The sequence below is a fragment of the Triplophysa dalaica genome, chromosome 13, assembly GCF_015846415.1.
Source record: "Triplophysa dalaica isolate WHDGS20190420 chromosome 13, ASM1584641v1, whole genome shotgun sequence".
In the NCBI taxonomy this organism is placed as follows: Eukaryota; Metazoa; Chordata; class Actinopteri; order Cypriniformes; family Nemacheilidae; genus Triplophysa; species Triplophysa dalaica.
Genome location: NC_079554.1, coordinates 15929923 through 15948241, shown reverse-complemented (window position 1 = coordinate 15948241; position 18319 = coordinate 15929923). Strand labels below are relative to the sequence as shown.

The following is an 18319-nucleotide window of genomic DNA, read 5'->3' as shown; positions in this document are numbered from 1 at the left end:
CATGCTTTTTTGTCCTTTAAACCATAGGACATTATAGTATTTAATGTTTCTCTTCACATCTCCTTTACAGTTTTGACAACAGAATGCAAACGGTTACTCTAAACAAATTATAGTTGGTTCTGTACTTACAAACATTTTAGTCATCCCAGAGTACAACATTTTACTTTTGATTTCAGTTACAGAGCTTTCCATCTATTATACATTTCCAAAGCTTGTAAGCTCCTCGTCCCAGTCCTCCTTTACATTTTCTGCTACATCTGAAGCCGTTTTCACCTCCTCATCTTTGTCTTCTTTGTCTTCCTCCTCATCCTCATCCTCATCATCATCAACAGCAGGCAATATTAGCACCGTTCCATCAGCATTCAGCCTCATCAGCGAATCATCCAGCAGTATCTCTCGAAGACGATGCAGGGTCCCACACAGCCCTCTTACTCTAGGTCTCGACCATACGCTTGACAAGGGGACGCAAATGGTGCCACCCTGCTGATACACAGGCAGCTGTTCATCTGCGCCCCCTTCAGCTCCACGGTGTTCCGCTTCCACTGATGGATAACTGTGGACATGTGTATTGTTGTTAGAGTCAATGTTCTTCTGAAGCCATTCCTGTCTCAGTCGTTGTGCCTCATACAGGACTTCATTAACCAGAGTCTTCTGGTAGATGTTGTTATCACAGAGACTCGGATACACCACCCTGTACAACTTGAAAAATTTAAAAAAAAATATGTTTGCAAAACATGTCCCTTGGGGAGAAAACTATCAATTATAATTTGAAAAACAAGGAAATGCGATTGCAACACCCTGTGTTCTCACCAGTCTGTACACCGAGGGTTCCAAATGCTCAGTGGTAGTCATGGACCAATTTGTCTCATCATAATTTCTCTGGAACACACCAATCTGGGTGCAGAATCCCACATCTGTCCAACAGTCAAAGGATTCTCCGACTCCAGTAAACTGTACAGAATAACCATGTTCTCTACAAACTCTGTGAGCCCTATGAGTGAAAAAGAGTTGGAATTCAAGTTATAATCCAGGAAATGATTAATTGTGAATAGCATGGATACAAATAGGTTCCTGTATTACTTACCAGGCCTGAAACTCAGCTCTGGTCCACTCAAACTTGTGGTCATAGTTTCTGAATCCTCTCAGGCCCGGCAAGAGCGGGTTGAATTCCGAGTTTGGTGTGCTGATGATCACGGCACCAGGTGCCATGTACCCAAAGACCACCTCTGAGAAGCTCTCCACCTCCGCAAGTTCCAAGTGTTCGATTCTTCACAGCATAAGGTGTTTTTTTTCCAAACAGCTCAGGTAAATCAATCAATTAAAATAATACAGCTAGAGAAACAAAACAAAACTCACAACTCAACACACGTCACAAGATCAAATCCTCTAGTGCACGGCTCTCTCTCTGTGACCGAGCCCTGGTATAACTCAATGGTCAAAGGCCCAATGCTTGGTTGTAGGTAATCGCTCATGAGTGGTGCCAGTAAACGCCTGGAAAAATGAATATCATAGTTAACGTAATTGCCAATCTTGGGCCAGTCTCACAGTCGTCTCATAGTAAAATGCTATTTAAATGTTACTCCTTGTACTGCTTTGGATCCATGTGGAAGAAAAAAACATTAAACATTCAAATGGATTTAGTAGTATTATGTTATATTAGTATTGGTTTTAATGGAAACTGTAATGGTCTCTGTGGGTGTCTACTGGTAAGGTGTTGGATTCTATAAGTGGCACTGTGTATGTGAACCAACAAAACAACATTAACTCCTATGGACATACGGTCCATTTCACTCCAAGACTTTTTGGAATGGTTTTAATGCTGATGTTCACACATAATAGCCTTTGTAGTGGAAACTATTAGAATCTGTATCATGAGTCAAGGATGACTTACCTTCTTTTTAGAAGGGAATCAGCGTTTATATCAACCCCCACTAATAACTGTACACAGTCGCGATGAAACTTGAGTTTTCCAAGCAAGCAACACTCGGCGCATCCTAAATCAATTACCTGAGAAATCCAGTGCAGGTAATAAGACCCCGAAAAGACTGTATTTATTTGAATACTTGACATGTTTTTACCTTTCTAGGACGGTACGTTTGCACGTAATCAACAACAAACTGATATCTCTGCATGTAGAGCGGAGGAGAAAACGGTGTATTCATGGTGCTGTGTGTGTGTTTTTGGCCGTTACCGTTAAATATATGTTCAAGATGTATTAGAGAGCCGTAGATAAGTGCAAATGGACGATTGCTTTCAGTGTTTTACTCAAACTCTTTACATCTGTTCGACTTCATGCGGCGGCTGGGATGCGCAGAGCGATCGCCGTATGACATCAAATTACCGCGAGAATACGCGGAGCGCGGAATTTGCCCACAAAAGCACAGTAGGCAAGTAGTTTTATATACTTTTTAAAAATATGTTATATACGTATATATTAATATCTCTGCTTGGAACAATGTGTATTATGAAAATGGCTATAGCTACAGAATTAATAGAAAATTATTTTCAATTCTTGATATTTATTTATTTTTGAATGAGAAATGTAATAAGCCAAACAAGCCACAGCTATTCTAAAACATACTTAAACAAGTATGCATTATACATTATAATGTATGCGTAATTTTTGCATTATAATGTGAGTTATATGAGAGCTCAGGGCTCAATCACTCCACAGGCTATTATTTTGCAGTCGTGCTTAGGCCTTTCGTTGTATGTGGGCACTTCCTCTAGTTTCTTCAGAACCTCTGTGCCTTCAACAAGTTGCCTGAGATAGAAAGGTGCACAATGTGACACATAGGTCAACTAATATAAATTAAGCTAAAATGTGAATTCTGAAGTGTGCGCTTTTACTTTAGCTAAAATCTTGTGTAAAATATTAAATCAATATGCAAACTTTTGGAGTTATATTTTAAGACATTTACCCAAATGCCACGTATTTGTAGTCCATCCAGGAAGCTGGTTGTAGTGTGATGTAGAACTGAGAAGCATTGCTATGTGGACCTTGGTTAGCCATTCCCAGGATGCCACGCTTGTTGTGAGAGACAATAAAATTCTCATCTGTAAAACCATTTCATTCTTGTTATATGTGTCAGTGTTTCAGTTTACATTTTTTAAATGTTCAAATTACAAAAGGCATTTTGTCTCTGTACACGTGAAAGTACCCTCAAATGTTGGGCCATATATAGACTCTCCCCCATTGCCTTTCCTTCCAGGTAGAATATCTGCAAGGGAAAACCATAGAAACAATTACGTAGTCACAAGGTTTACTGGTACTGTATAATGCGTTGTATACGTGCAAAAATCTAATACAGCATCTTACCTCCTCCCTGCACCCAGCCCTTTGGCACAACTCTGTGGAAAATCGAACCTATGTAGCTCAACTCAAGATTACTCTTGGACAAGCCTACCTCTCCAGTGCATAAGGCCTTAAAGTTCCTACATGTCTTTGGACACAGTTCTGAGAACAGCTGACACAAAAGTTACAAATAAGAACTCTTGAGGGTAAAAATGAATGGGAAAAAATATATAAATACATTTCCACAGGTACTCACTTTACTCAAATCCTTACCTCAAACATCAGTCTGCCAGCTGCCTGTCCACCAATTTCAACGTCCATATAAACAAAAATGTGCTGTGGTGAAAGAGACTCATAATCAAATATTTGTTGCAAAACTAGCCACACAATTTAAGATGTTTTTTCATTTATAGGATTAAGATTTAATGCATTTTTTATTTTGTTTATGTACCCCAGTGCTTCGTAGGTTGTTGCTGTAATACTCCTCAGCCAGGGCCTTATAAAGTGGCAGTGGTCGATGGAAAGAAAACTTCCACTCTCTTTCTGCCCAGCTGGATAGCTTCCTCTCATCACCGAGAAACTGACCGTTTACAAAGCACATAAGACAGCCGGTGTATTGCCAAACCTCTCCTTTCAGCTCCTTCAGAAGAAAGGGTATAAAGCAATTATGCTTTAAGTCATTTATTACAAAATTAAAGTAGTATGAAGGATGTGTACTTTACTCGAGCACTGAAACTCAATCCTCTACCAAATTAAATTTAAAAGGCATTAGCCTATTTCTTTTTTTAACTATTATAATTTAATTTAGATCTCAAACGTACTGAATACATGCAGGTCATGATTTATATTTTTCTTTATGTCCAATTTAATGTTCTTATAAAGCATGGTCTGTTAAACATTAAGTTTTAAATACTTAAATGTGTGTTTTCAATCTTCCTTGATGTTAGTTAACTTTTAATTAAAGTGTTAATTAAAGTCTGTAAATGTCTTTAAGGTTAATTTTTTAATAAATCTGACGCTTATTTGATTTAGTTAGAAAATGAAATAATAAACTGTTGTCTTACCCTCTTTTTGTTAGATAAGTAGCCATGCCAGTCACATTCGAGCAGTGGCAAAATAACTGGATCATCAAACGACTCCGTGAATTTAGTTTTCAATCCCTAAGTGTAAACGTGAGCTTCAGTGACTTTATAAGCATCTTTATTGAGACAATAAGACGCTTCAATGTAAATACATAGTGATAATCATTCAAAAATTACCTCTGCAATGCCTTTGGCTATTTGGAAATTATATTTGTTCATCAGACCGACGATTTGTAATTGTGTTGCAGACGCCATGTTTTGATGATAGAGTCCCGTTCCCATGGAAACAGAGTCGCGTGCTCCACTATGAGGAAACGGTGGCGAATTCCAGACGTTTATTTATTATTTTATTAGATGTGTTAATCTAACCGATTTTATATCACAGATACAGAAATATACATACAAGTACATATTAAACATTCTGACGAGTAACACCAGTGTTGGGTGTAAGTAGTTACTAAGTAATTAGTTACAGTAATTTAATTACTTTTCCCTTGAAAAGTAAAGTAAGGGATTACTCACATGTTTTCTGTAATTTACATACAGTTACTTTTGATGTAATTAAACTAAATACTTTGTTAAATATATGCGTGTGCAATAGCGTATTGACTTCAAAATTCAAAGTCTTACTTTAAAATCTGTGCTTTAATGTATAATTCTCACATTTGTAATACTTTGGTCAGTTAATAATATTATTTGAATGAATTCAATAAGCCGTTTCATGTCTATCATTGAATCACTTAACTAATCAAGGCTGATGTAGGATATAGAAAGTAATTAGTAATGAGTAAATACTTTTTGGACAGAGTAATTTGGACAGTAATCTAATTACACTATTGAATATGTAATGAGTAACTAGTAATTAATTACTTTTTCAGAGTAACTTACCCAACACTGAGTAACACTCAACAAGAGTTAACACTCAACAACAACAAACAGTAAGATAAAGCATATTTATTATATTTATTAAGGTCATGCATTCCTTTTATTTATTGAACAGAATACAATATTTTTTATGTTTACTCAAAACGTTTGAGTGCAAATCTTACTGATTTAACATCAGCCAAAATCTTCAAATTCAAAGAAAGATTTTTATAAGGCTACTTCATGTTGTCCAAATGCCCCAAGCTGTATGAGGCCTGAGGCTGTTTGAATAGACTTTTCCATGGCCAGAAACTTGTCCAGCTTCTGTGATACATCTGGAGGTACGCAATGAGGAGATCTGTACTTGCTCAGAGTGGAACTCAGGTATGAAAGCAGCTCACAACCTGCCTCAAACTCTTGAAGTTTCCTTTTGTACTTTTCCCGAATATAATCAGGGTTCGTGCTGTTAAATGCTGTGAGTGTGGATAGGTAGACTGTTAGTAAATCAGGTTTGAAATCAGGTGAAAAATACTTTCATACCTTATATTTTTAATAATAGGTTTCTATACCAAGCTTTTCATGAATAATGAAAGAAACAAATAAAAACGGCACCTTTCAGGAGAAAAGCCAGATGCAAAATAGCAGATCTCTTCACACTGAGGAAAGGAAACTTTGGCTTGAGTTTTCCTACTGCAGTCATGGCTTTGATGACAGACAAGGCAACACTCTATGGAAACAAGGTTAAATGCTGGTTAAATATGTTAAATTAATGTCACAAGATTGTGTGATGAATCTTCTAACACAGATCTTTACCCAAATGCCCATTTTAAAAGTTTTATTATAAACAGAAACTTTTGTTAAGTGAAAGGTAACAAACACCAGGTGAGAATAAGAGACTTAGAGTATCAGTGATCTCCTTACTTGTTCCAAATAGCCCTGGATCGGTAAAGATGTTAGTGAGACTGGATCTTCCAAAGGAGGTAGTTTATGTGGAAGTTTTAGATCCCAGTAAATCTGAGGTGAGCTAAAAACAGTTCTGTTGTGAAATTTTCAGCATCATTTTATCATACAGTATTACATGTTCATTGATAACGTATAGAGGATCTATTTTCATGCTTATGTATTTTTATATACTGTAAGCTCTTTGTTCAGAGCCCTAAAGAGATAAACACATAAAAAATAGGTAGATCAAGTAAAAACTCAACAGCTACACACAAAAAAACATCAAGCCAATTTTGATTCACAAACCTTTATTTGTTTGCAAATTACTGGACTGACTACTTACCGGAGGAACTGCTCCTCTTTCTTTTCATTCTCAAAGATATAGATCCTATTTCTATATTCAACAGCGTACTCCAAATGTCCACGTACCAAAGCTTCATATCTATAGATGCAAAGAAAAACAAAAGTATAGACCTAAAAACTTAAGTCTATAATAAACATAATCTTGCAAATAAAATAATTTATAGTATTAATGATCCAAATCATAGTCTTCTATATATATACCTCTGTTGACCATCCAGATAAGTGACAGGGCAAAAACCCTTCATCTCCACTTGCTGAGGAAATCGGCTCTTCACCTGACCAGCACTCAGTTTTTGGGGAAGCAGTGTAGGAGAGGGCAGTGGGTGGGGGCAGCCAGGAGGCACAAACTTCTCTGGTGACTCTAAAAATTTCTTTCAAAAAACAAATTGAGAAGTAGTGAGTTATCTAAAGCCTAAACTTCTATTGCATTTCTATATCAGACACTTTACTGTACCTCTAGAAACTCTCTGGTGGCCATTTTGTAGAAGCGGCCCCTGAATTCTGCAGCTAATTCCAGGGAGGTATTATGGGAACAATCCACCAGATGGCGATGGAGAGCCAAGCTAACGGGGCAGTGCTTCCCAAACTCTCCCAGCCTAGACTGCAGCTCTTGTGGGGTAATGCATAGTCTGTGTATACTGGCTGCCTGGCCTGCAAGAAACACAATAGTCACTCCAAATTTCATGTCAAATAATGTATCTATATTACTTATATATCGCTTCTCTGGTTTTACACTTGGGTGTCATTTGCACGCTCTCACCTTTGTGAATCCGTTCCAGGTAAGCACTAATGTTTGCCATGCTAATTCCAACCTCATCTAAAACTTTCTCCCACACCCACCACTTGCTCTTGCGAGCATCAATGGGAATCCAGTTGTGATACTTCTGCTGGAGATGAAGCCTGACCGCCTCAGCTTCCCGCATGAAGCAAGAGTTGCGAACGTTTAGGATCTGTGGGCTGTCGAGTGTTGGGTAAGACCTGCCGGAAAGAGAGAATTTTTGTATACTTACATAAAATTTACACATTTACATTGACAAAGCCGTTAGCAACTAGTATTACAGAAAGTACCCAACATTTGGAACCTTAGCGATGATGTTGAATTTTGTTTAAAGAGCTGTTTAAATTGTGCAGGTCTGACCTGTTCTTTTTCTCCCTGTCTTTCAGGCCTCTTCTCAGCACTTCTGCTGTGTCTACCTGGAGTTCAGTCACTAGCATAGGAATAATGCTGCAGGACTCCATCAGTTCAGCCTGATGCTTGGTCACAGGGAAGCCGTCCAACACAAATCTGAGAGAACCAATAAAGTTACTGTGCTGCAGGAACTGTAAAACCGGCCTTCAAGGCATAGTTCTGTCATTTATGTTCACCCTCATGTCATTCAAACCTATTTTTCAGTCTTCTGTGGAACACAAAAGAAAAAATGTCCCAGTGGTTTTGTGTCAATGGAGGTCAATGGGGGCCGGTGTTGTTTGGTAACTAACATTCTTTAAAATGTCTTCTTCAAAAGTTAGAGAAGTCTTTGAGATGACATGAGGGTGGGTACATGAGGAAAGAATTGACATTTTCTAAGCAGTTTTTCTTGTAGTAGTGTGCCGCACCCACGAGTGCTGCAGACTGGGCTCATCAAAGCCACTTCAAGGCACTTGATGGCTAGTTCATCAGGTACGGTCAGGCCCTGGTTCAAATGCTTCAGCACTTGATGACTCAGATCAGTTCTGCCATGGTTTTTGAGCACTGTACGTATCGCATCCCCAATGGACAGCCGAGCTACACCAAACTTACTTTCAAACATCCGTGCCACTAGGTACACAGAAACACAGAAGAAAAAGATGTTAGTTACTTTTTCTGCAATCATAAACTTGCTTATTAGATTGTTTATGGGATAGAATCCTTATAGTGGCTTGTATTTCATTTCCACTGTTTGACAATGAGGGTTTGAAATCTGACCTGTGGTTTTGCCTGCTTTGGATGAGCCAGTGATGGCCAGTCTGATTGGCAGGAAAGGACTGGGTTTTGGTTGACGGAGGTATTTGATTGGATTGAGAATGAAAGTGTTCCGCGTCTCCTTGGAGGCAAAGAAGTAGATGAACTGATGCAGGATGATGGGGAATGTGTTGGAAGAGCCCTGGGGAGGCTGGATAAAATCTCCTTCTGCGTACTACAAAAACATAACAGCTTGGGCTGTTTTTGGCTTATACTGACATAACAACAAAAAAGCTTTTAACTTAAACACATCTATATATGTGACAATCTTCCTGTATCTTCCAACCATGTGATGTAGACTACAATACGATTTTTAGAAAGACAAAATAATTTAAAGTATGTTGTAGATCAGTCTTACCCTAACAGGATCCCAGCACCCGAAGCCACTGGGATATTTATAGGAACAGTTCAGTAGTTTTCTAGCAAGACTGTAGCTGATTGGCTGGCATTTCAGAAATAGAGAGTCTCTGTTCACCACCAGAGGTTTGACTGCCTGTAGGAGCTGGTACCTTACAATCCGAGGCAAGCGGCCTGTGTTTATATCCAGGCGAGGGATTTGGTTCTCTGTGAGAAACTCCTATAAAAATACATTATTGAATTATCAGCAGGATTTCTAAAATGCATTTGTTTCCTTAGAAATATCAGAAGATGATGACTTCTTTAAATGTGTTTTGAATATGATCTTTTAGGACAGATAAGCTTCCGTTACCATCATACTGGTGAGGTTGTTGTCATCCTTCTCAAACCTCTGACTGATCTCCATCTCTAGCCTCTCTTTTGCATTATCCTCTGTTTCCTCTTTTTCTGCCTCTTCTTCCTCAGGAGGAAACTCCTCCAGCAGCATGGCTTCAATCTCCTCCCATTCCATCTCCTCTTCGTTCATCTCCTCTGTTTCTCCTTGACCCTCCTCATCCTCCTGCGGAACAAAATCTTAAATCATAATGGTTGAATGTTTACCAAATCAAGACAATTACTGTATGATCACTGACCCCATCTTTTGGATGCTTTAGGAGTCTTGAGCTGGGATCTTTAAGAGATCGCTCAGCCATAAGCTCTGCTCTTCTCATGGTGATGCCCTTCTCCTGTGGTGGAACATAGTTCGGTGCATTTTTAATCAAAACGAAACATCGGTTTCACCTCTTTTGTTTCCTGTTGATCATTTTATTAGTTTGGATTTTGCAACCATCTGCGACCCAAAGTTGGCGCTTACCCTCAGCTCTCGCTGTAGCTTTGCGACCAAACGCAGCTGTTCTCGTCTGCGGTCTCGCCTCTCCCTCCAACGCATGAGCCGTGGAGGCAGAAGACGCCGCACCACTTCAGCCACCTCTACTGACATCACTGCCACCACGTCTGGAAACAAGTGACGCTCCACCATGAAGGACACCTCCTCATGGTTTTGAGGAAATCCCTCCAAAATAAACCCTGTGGATCTGAGAGAATAATAAGAGTTGAAAGCTACACACACTACGGTTGTGCAAATGTTTGGTGTGTGTCTCAGTGACCAGTTTGTTTACTTGTAGGGTTCTTGATCCCACCACTGTAATAAAACCATTTCCAGTATCTCTGGTGGGAGAGGATCTCCATCCTGCAGGTATGCTTTTATGGCCTCTTCATCATGGGTCAAAACTGGATCTTCCTGCAAACATCAATGCAGAACGTTACATGTCAAGAAATGATACAATATATTAAATCAAATGAAACTTCTTACTTATAACCCCTTACATTTATGTCAGCCTCATCAGATGCGATCTCATCATGTCCAGGCTTGTCTTCCAGGTCAGGAGGTGATACTGTGCTCTGAGCCTCCAGCAGGGTCTTAAGCTCCTCTGGAGGTTCATCAGGGGGTTCAGAATCATCCGTGTGTGACATGCGTTTCTTGGTCTTTCGTAGGATAAGCTCCTGTAGCCGCTCTCTGAATTGGATGTGGAAGACACCCAGCTGCTTTGCAAGCCATTTCCCATGGGTGGTCTTACCCGAGCCCCTTACTCCTAGCATGAAGACCCGCAGCGGCAGGTGGCTAGCGGCACACATGCAAGGGCAAAAAAAGGTCAGAGGTTGGTTGTTTTAAAACTTGTGTTTGTTTTAATCATTTGTCTTGGTAACATTCTAGTCATACCTTTGGTAGCTCTGTGTTTGATCTGTAGAGTTCTGGGTTCTGTATGAACTTGTCTTGTGCCTCTGTGCTGGAGAAATAATAGACTTTCTCTCTGTATTTGGCAGCATGTTCGTCTAGACAAGGGCATAGGGTGCCCCTCTCTTTCAACACCACTGGACAAAAATGCTTAGTGTCACCCAACTGCCTCTTTAAGGTGAGCTCCACCTGAGACCATCGGATCACAAGAGTGTTACTCTAAGAGTCAATAAGAGGTTGTTTATGTGGAACACGTTCTTTTATCTGTGTGTGACTTTTTCGATTACAAAAAAAGTGCACTTAAGCAAAGTTCAGGTATTGTTAAATATCCTTTGTGTAGTAAGTACTAGTATACTTTTGAGTGTACAACTTTACTTCATACTATTTACTGCTTGGGAATAAATTGCCAATTTTGTATATTACAAATTGAACAGTATATAGACTTAAAGTATACTTTCAGATTTTTTTAATTTAGTCAACTAATAGCACTAATGGAAATAAGTGAACTAATAATCTTTTTTGTAAGGGTATTTAATTGTTAATTGAAGTCAAATGAGTTGTAATATCTTATTTTGTGTTCTGCGGAAGAAAGAAAGTCATACAGGTTTGAAATGACAAAAAGGTGAGTAGATGATGACAGAATTTTAATTTTGGGGTGAACTATCACTTTAAAAATAACGTCCATTCTTTATGCAAATGTTCTGACCTCAGATTCATCTTCTTCCCCTTCCTCAACACAGTCTGGTTTCTCAGCCTCTGCCAATGCATTTATATTGTCTTCTTCATCTTCTAGCTCTACACTAGACATCTTCATGGCTGTGTGTTTAAATGGCTCTGAGAAAGAGAGAGGGTAAGGGCAGATATACTAAATGAATGAGTGACCAGTATTAAAAAGAATGAGCCAGACCGACTTTACACACTCTTCATATGATGAATCATCTCTTGGAGGATGTTCTGAGAGGTTTTGTTAGTGATATCCAGTACTGCATAGTTGCAGGTGAGGGTATGTTCCATGTTTTCCCAATCCTTCAAAAACTGCTTAACTTGCAATCTAAAGGCATCCATCTCTGGACCTTCAGGAAAACCCTTTTCCCACACCATTGGCAGCACCACATCTGCACAGACAGACACAAGTAGATATGCACATATACACTTCAAAAGTCATAAAATTACAACTGGCACTAAAGAAAAGCATGTGGATTTATTATAGAAAATATATTAAATAAGTCCAAACTGTCATAATGTAATGTAACTGAAGTTTGGCCTTTATCATTAGACTTATCAGAAGTCTCTGAAAATACATACAAATACTCATCAAAACTTGCTTTTAATACACAAACTACAAAGGATGCCACACTAATATGTAGGAAGTCCTTTAATGTTTAATGTTTGTTTAATAGTTGGAGGCTCCAGTTGGAATGTAAAGAAAAACACAATGATATCCAGGATTAGTACCATCTAACTCCTCAGGTACAGTCTTGAGTTTGGACTGAGTGTCGGCGGGCTGTGAAACTTCCTTTGTGTCCTCAATGTGTATCCTGAAATACATCACCACAACAATAATTCCACTGACACCTACAATATGGATTATGTAAGCCACTACTTCCACTACTAAGTAATTATGAGAACGCCAATGCCTTAAACATGAAACTTTTTTCTCCCCGGTTTACAATGTGTTTCCTGAACCCGTGCCCTTTATTTGCCCCCAGACTCACTGTGTCTCATGAGTGTCTTGTGGTTTCTGCAGTTTACGTTCTTCTTGTAGACGAGTCAGCACAGCCCGATCAACCTCATCTTTGTTCTGCACGTACATCCTGGTTAGGATTGTTATTCCTTTAATTAACAACAAGTGACCATTACAATCTAGTGGACACTGTGGCCTAGACCACCATCACAAGGCTCAGTAGTTGTCAAACAGACATGAGAGTAGATCTCTATCTAACCTTCCTCATGATTGTCTTTAAGACAGAATATGACTTCAGGTGCTATAGCACCATGTATCTCCTCAATGGTGATCAGCTGTGATCCGGCAGAATTGTCCAGTATCCAACCCCTTTCATGTTCAGGATCCTCATTTTCAGTCTCAATCTAAAAGCCCACAAGCAAGACGTTTACAGGTAATCTTAACATCTAGGAAGTATGGGAAAGTGACATAATAATAGTTCCACCTCTCTAAAGAGCTTTTCCAGGGCCTCCAAATAAAGCTCTGGTGGAGCTGAGGTTAGAGATTGTTCTGCCTCCTTCATGGCTTCTTCCACAAGAGCTTGAATATCTGGGTGATCTTTTGTCACCTCTATTCCTGTAGGAAACACATCGCTAAACTATTGTAGACGTATTTCCCGTATAGTGCCCAGAAAAACATTCAATTCACAAAACTGTGTTGTTTGAAATATTTTTGTTTCACATTCACACATCACATGGATTTCCTTTGAACTTAACGTTACCTTTCTCACTCTCTTCACCAACTGGGTCTATATCTGCAATAAATAAGGTAAATGATACAGTTAAGAACATGCATATTTGAACAAACTCGCACTATTACATTTTTCAATGGTGAATACACACTGCTATATCAATACTAATGAAGGACAATGTGTGGTGTAAAGTCCATGCTAGCTATAGGTTTATCTCACCTGAGTATGTTTCATCAGACTCGCCCTCATCGGTTTTTACTTTGTCAAGATAAATGAAGAAATACTGTCTTTAGTATTAAGACAAAGTCAGACTAGATTCTAATTCACTCAAATCTAAACAATGCAAAACAAACTATGAAGATGATCCCTCAGATTTTTTTTATCCAAGGGTGCTATTAGTATAGTTATTTTAAAATTGTTTTCAGTCTACTTTTTATGTATGCATTAGTAATATACTGTTATTAATTACACTTAAGTATACTTAAGTTAATAAAAAATCATTAAGTGGATTTGACGTATACTTGTACTTAATCTTTAGTTTGAGATAAAAAATACAGTATATACTACAAAAAATCATATAACGTTACATCTTTAGGTTTATGCAATTACAATATAATATATAATAAAAAAATATGAACCTATAAGTATGGTTTGAAATTCACTCAAAGAAAAATGTGTTTATACTCAGTTTAAAAACAACTAAACTAGTAGTTTACTGAGAGTATACAGTTCTTCCAATTGCACATTCATACACTAAGAAATGTGCTAGAAGTTTTAAATGAGTAAACTTTAAGTTCAAGTTGTTAACTAGTATACATTAGTTGCAGTACAAACTGGTTAAAATTCTAAAAATAGGGAAAATTTAGTCCCAACTAGTATTAACTATACTACTAATACACTTTCTACATAAAGTATACTTGACTTGAAAATTAACTTGCAATATACTTCTTTTTTGTAAGGGTTACTATTCTACTATTGCAACAAACTGTAATTCATCAGAGTTTTCACATTTGCATTCAGCCTGTTTTCTTCCCTAAAGTATGTTTTCAAAATTTGCAAAATGCAAAAGCCATGGCTTTAAATATCAATACTATTCAAAAACAGGTTACCAACTCTGTATTTTTGCAGCTTTCTAACCTGATATAAGTGTAGCCTCAATCTCCATCCTTGCTCTGACCTGGTCCATGGCTGTGAGTGTAGCATTGTGACGTGCTTTATCCAGCATATCACGTCTGAACATAGCCAGGGTTCGTTCCATCAATGCCTCTACATCCACCAGCACAGCCCCATAATGCTTTGCTAGCAGAGCAGACATTGTGCTCTTTCCTGAACAAGGCGGCCCGATCACAGACACCCTGCATGGCAGATGGGGCATGGGACGCAGGAGGTACAGTCGAGGGTTTGTCGTGAACTTCTGCAGAGCATCCTGAGACGACAAGATGTAGATCTTATCCATGAAGCTAATGGAAAGTATAACGTGTCTAGCATTAATGGTCTCTCACATAATATCACAAATCAATCGAATGTTTTCACTAACCTAACGGAGAACTCAGGTCTGCCCTTCATGACCCTGCCTTCTTTTAGAGCCACGGGACAGGTGGAGGACCATCGACTCATACGCCAGTTAAAGCCTGGTGCGACAATCTTACCAGAGGACAAGGTTCTTAAAAGCTCCTCCTACAAGTGACAGATAATAAGAACATTTATACTTTCTCTGCCTTGATCAGTTCGTATAAAAGAGGTCTATGCTTATATATCTGACCATTTCCATCTGAAAGGCTAGCTCGGTTTCCTCCATCGTCATCAAACGCACAGGCACGGCTGGACATCTCACAGCCATGGACTCCAAACGATACATCACTGACTATTCACAAACGATTCAAAAGGTTTGAGATCAATCTTAAGACATTGTTGTATGTTTACAGGACAGAGGTCACCCACCTTAAAGATCTCCTCTGGGTCCTTGTTTCCATCCAGTTCAATTAAGTATGGGGGATTATGCTCTGCCATGTAATCCTACACATCAAACAAACATACGCATAAATGTTGTCAGTAGTCTGTTTCAGTGATAGTATGTCAGTTTACAATGAGTGTCCTCACCTCTAGAGGCCTGAGGATGATGTTCTTATAGAGCCTGATTCTGCTGTTGACGTTCTCTGGATCATTTTCTTTCACTCTCACAAGCTGTGTGATCAAGTCTTTATCTAGCTCCATCTCTTCCATCTTAAACAGATACATAAACTTTAGTTGCTTTTGAATTAATATGTGCAAATAAACGAGAAACTTATTGATGTAGCTTACTGTATGCACTATTGATAAATTATTTTATATGCATTTGGCCGATGCTTTTATCAAAAATAACTAATTGCAATAATCTACTGAACTCAATACATTTGTCTAATATAATAATACCTCTTCATCCAGATCTTCTGGTTCTTCGTCTTCCTCTATGTTGGTGCTTTTCCTCAGAGTTTCTTTCTTTAAAGCATTCAGCTTCTCAGTCTGGAACACACGACCTGTCTCAGGATGCTGACGCTCACCTGACAGCCTCTGGATCAGGTCTTTGTCTGCACACTACACACAGACACACAATACATTACCGTGTGTACATTTGTTATTGACTTCGCATCGTATGAACAATTATCTTTTGGGCGTTAATTTAACAGATTGATATGGATATTTTTTAAGATATGAAATAGTAAATGGCCACCTTAATGTTAATGATGAAGTCTGGAGGGGTTTTGAGGTTTTTGATCAGGTCTATTTGCTCCCGTATCTTCATGTATTCCTCTGAGATAGATGGTAAACAGGCCAGGACATAACCTGCTCGACCACCATAGAAACAAGTTAATATTACTCAATATCAAACTGCTGGCCTTTAAACATTAAATCAGGTTAAGTTTAGGTTACAGTATGTTGGTTTTGTCAAACTCTTACCGTAATGTTCTATATCAGGTGACTCAAGCCGGTCAACAATTAACTTCACCATCATCTCCTCTGGAGCGGCTCTTCCTTCAGCCAGAATCTTTAAGAGCTGAAACAAAAATGTATTATTTGACACAGATAGGGCTGTTCACAGTGTATCAGTGTATTTTAACCATTGTCGTTGTAAAATAAAAACAGCAACACACACCTCTATACCTTGTTCTGTTTTATCCCTGATATGGTTTTTGAGAATATCTGTATCTGAACATGGCGAAACATTAAAAAGTGTTAATCAGAAAGTTCACATCGAAAAATGGCAATGTCATATCAAAAGCATCTGACCAAAGTTACCATCAATGAGGATACAATTCCAAGTCATTGCTAATTTCCGAGCGAGAGTAGATTTGCCAACACCCTAAAAACCATACAAATATTTACACAATGAGGAAATGCATTATAAACAGTTTCATTTTTTGATAGGTAAGAGTGCATGCAGGAAACACACTGGTTTTCCAATGATGATGAAACATGTTGGTTTGCAAAGCAGAATTTCTCTTTCTGCTTCATCCTCGTTGAGTTTATCCACTAAAGGGAAGGTGGGTGGACTGCATACAGTGGTTGACATTGTTGGATGATGCGATTCGTCTGTTACTGTAAAGCAGAGGACAAAGCTGTTTGTTTACATCCATTAAACAACTCTGTTGTCTTACAAATCAAACTTCGAGTTCAGTGTAAAATCATCGGTAATAATTATATATAGACAATTTATTATAGTCCAAATTCTGTTTATAATATTACCACATTTGTGTAGTGTAGTGTTAGCCTATCACAACATCTACTGGTATCTGTAGATTTATAAAAAATCGAATAATTTCTTACACTTACACACGTATGCGTCTATTTAACACAATAATTGTGTTTATTTGTTGGTTTTACTCACTTTAATAGAAACTGCAGCAATAGTCTGTTGCCTCCATCTCCAGTCGTAGCTTCATGTGTTCATTTGTCATGGCAACCACCACGACAACACAACACGGGAGTATTTCAGAAACGTATGAAAGTTTAAATATGTTTTTATGTATGCTTTTATGTTACCTATCTGTTAAAAATGCTGAATATTATTTAATCATTTTTATGGCTTATTTCGGCAAATTCCTTTTCCTGCTTATTAAAACGTGACCATCTTAACCACCAGAGGTCAGTGTTTAGCAACATCCGCGTCTGGTTCTTCCAATGTATTTATTTCAGTGTTTTTTGAAAGCGCATACACGCAAATTTAACTCGTTAACCCTGAAACGAATAAAGAAATGGAAATTTAGTTCAGTATTTGTATGGAAGTGATCTCAACTTCACCTTAAATCAAGTCTAACCCTACGTTTATGTACAACTATAGGCTAAATATAACAATAGACTAAATATAAACATTATATGATTACATCAAATAAAAATTCCCTAAACTGGTTTAAATGGTTGGTTTTTCGCGATTAGCTTTCCCTGGTCTGCTCGATTGAAAAGATAGCAAGCCAAACCCTGGGGACATGATTCTGAAACAACAAACTGCTTCCTCGTTCCTCACAAGATTGCATGCAAGAAGTGGGCGTATACTTGTATACTACCTCCTAATCATATTCAAAAAAACATTGACTGTTCTTTTAAATGTTTCGTATGAAACAAATGTTAGGTGTGTTATAAATTCCTCATTAATGGAAATGTTATGCATTTTCACTATCAGTGCTATCAAGAACTAGTACGTCATGTGCGTAGTGTCTGATCTACAGCTAGTCTGTGATCTTCTGCAGTGTCAGACTATACCTTATAAATCACAAACCGTGTCGGCTGTTTTCCATTCACACCGTACTACTGAAAGCCTGTATTCAGTCAGAGAACACAAGTCATACATAAATAAAATACTGACATTATAAACAACGGAGAAAACGAATAGTCTATTGCTCAATGTAACGATTAGCTTTTTTTTCAATTTGAACCATCGAATAATCTTTTTTTTTCACATCATAGACATGTAGTTTTTCACATTCCATATCTTTCTTAATGACATTTTTTATTTGTGCGCTTACTGTACTACACAATGTAGCCATACGTAACACCCAACATGAAAACCGTATTCTGGTCTAGAATAAGCCTCCTCGTGCCATCAAAGAGAGCTACATGTAAAAATACATGTATGTAAGCGGCTAAATATATCCAGTTTAGCATTGAGTCTTATTTAGAGAGTGACTGTAGACTGGTTAAAGCGATGGCTTAGATAAGGTCCCAAGAATTCCAGCGCCCGCAGGGGAGGGACACGCATTGCAACAAAGAAAC

The 18319-nt window shown here is 38.2% G+C and overlaps 3 protein-coding genes across 3 annotated transcripts; all 3 read right to left on the bottom strand.

Moving 5' to 3' along the window:
- Positions 1–125: 125 nt before the first annotated feature.
- Positions 126–2490, bottom strand: henmt1 (HEN methyltransferase 1). The gene is made up of 6 exons (XM_056764080.1): positions 2079–2490; positions 1892–2007; positions 1357–1491; positions 1085–1267; positions 811–991; positions 126–699 (listed from the first exon to the last, which is right to left on the bottom strand). The coding sequence occupies exons 1-6, from the start codon at positions 2160–2162 to the stop codon at positions 196–198; spliced, it is 1203 nt and encodes a 400-aa protein (XP_056620058.1). The 5' UTR covers positions 2163–2490; the 3' UTR covers positions 126–195.
- A 14-nt stretch (positions 2491–2504) lies between these two features.
- Positions 2505–4678, bottom strand: ppil6 (peptidylprolyl isomerase (cyclophilin)-like 6). The gene is made up of 8 exons (XM_056764082.1): positions 4555–4678; positions 4360–4455; positions 3747–3935; positions 3569–3631; positions 3320–3467; positions 3162–3221; positions 2922–3057; positions 2505–2764 (listed from the first exon to the last, which is right to left on the bottom strand). The coding sequence occupies exons 1-8, from the start codon at positions 4657–4659 to the stop codon at positions 2653–2655; spliced, it is 909 nt and encodes a 302-aa protein (XP_056620060.1). The 5' UTR covers positions 4660–4678; the 3' UTR covers positions 2505–2652.
- A 638-nt stretch (positions 4679–5316) lies between these two features.
- ak9 (adenylate kinase 9) lies at positions 5317–17851 on the bottom strand. Its single transcript, XM_056763716.1, is given in 39 exon segments — positions 5317–5714; positions 5854–5968; positions 6163–6265; positions 6527–6625; positions 6748–6917; positions 7001–7197; positions 7307–7524; positions 7685–7831; positions 8143–8344; positions 8492–8702; positions 8886–9104; positions 9237–9443; positions 9517–9609; positions 9738–9957; positions 10042–10163; positions 10250–10534; positions 10536–10544; positions 10644–10847; positions 11365–11492; positions 11579–11773; positions 11893–11949; positions 12114–12196; positions 12374–12491; positions 12602–12746; positions 12827–12957; positions 13103–13135; positions 13292–13330; positions 14210–14532; positions 14610–14749; positions 14835–14936; positions 15014–15088; positions 15173–15295; positions 15485–15646; positions 15783–15895; positions 16010–16106; positions 16206–16258; positions 16349–16412; positions 16503–16648; positions 16938–17851. Coding segments are annotated over 38 exon segments (5367 nt in total). The 5' UTR covers positions 16623–16648; positions 16938–17851; the 3' UTR covers positions 5317–5469.
- Positions 17852–18319: the final 468 nt, after the last annotated feature.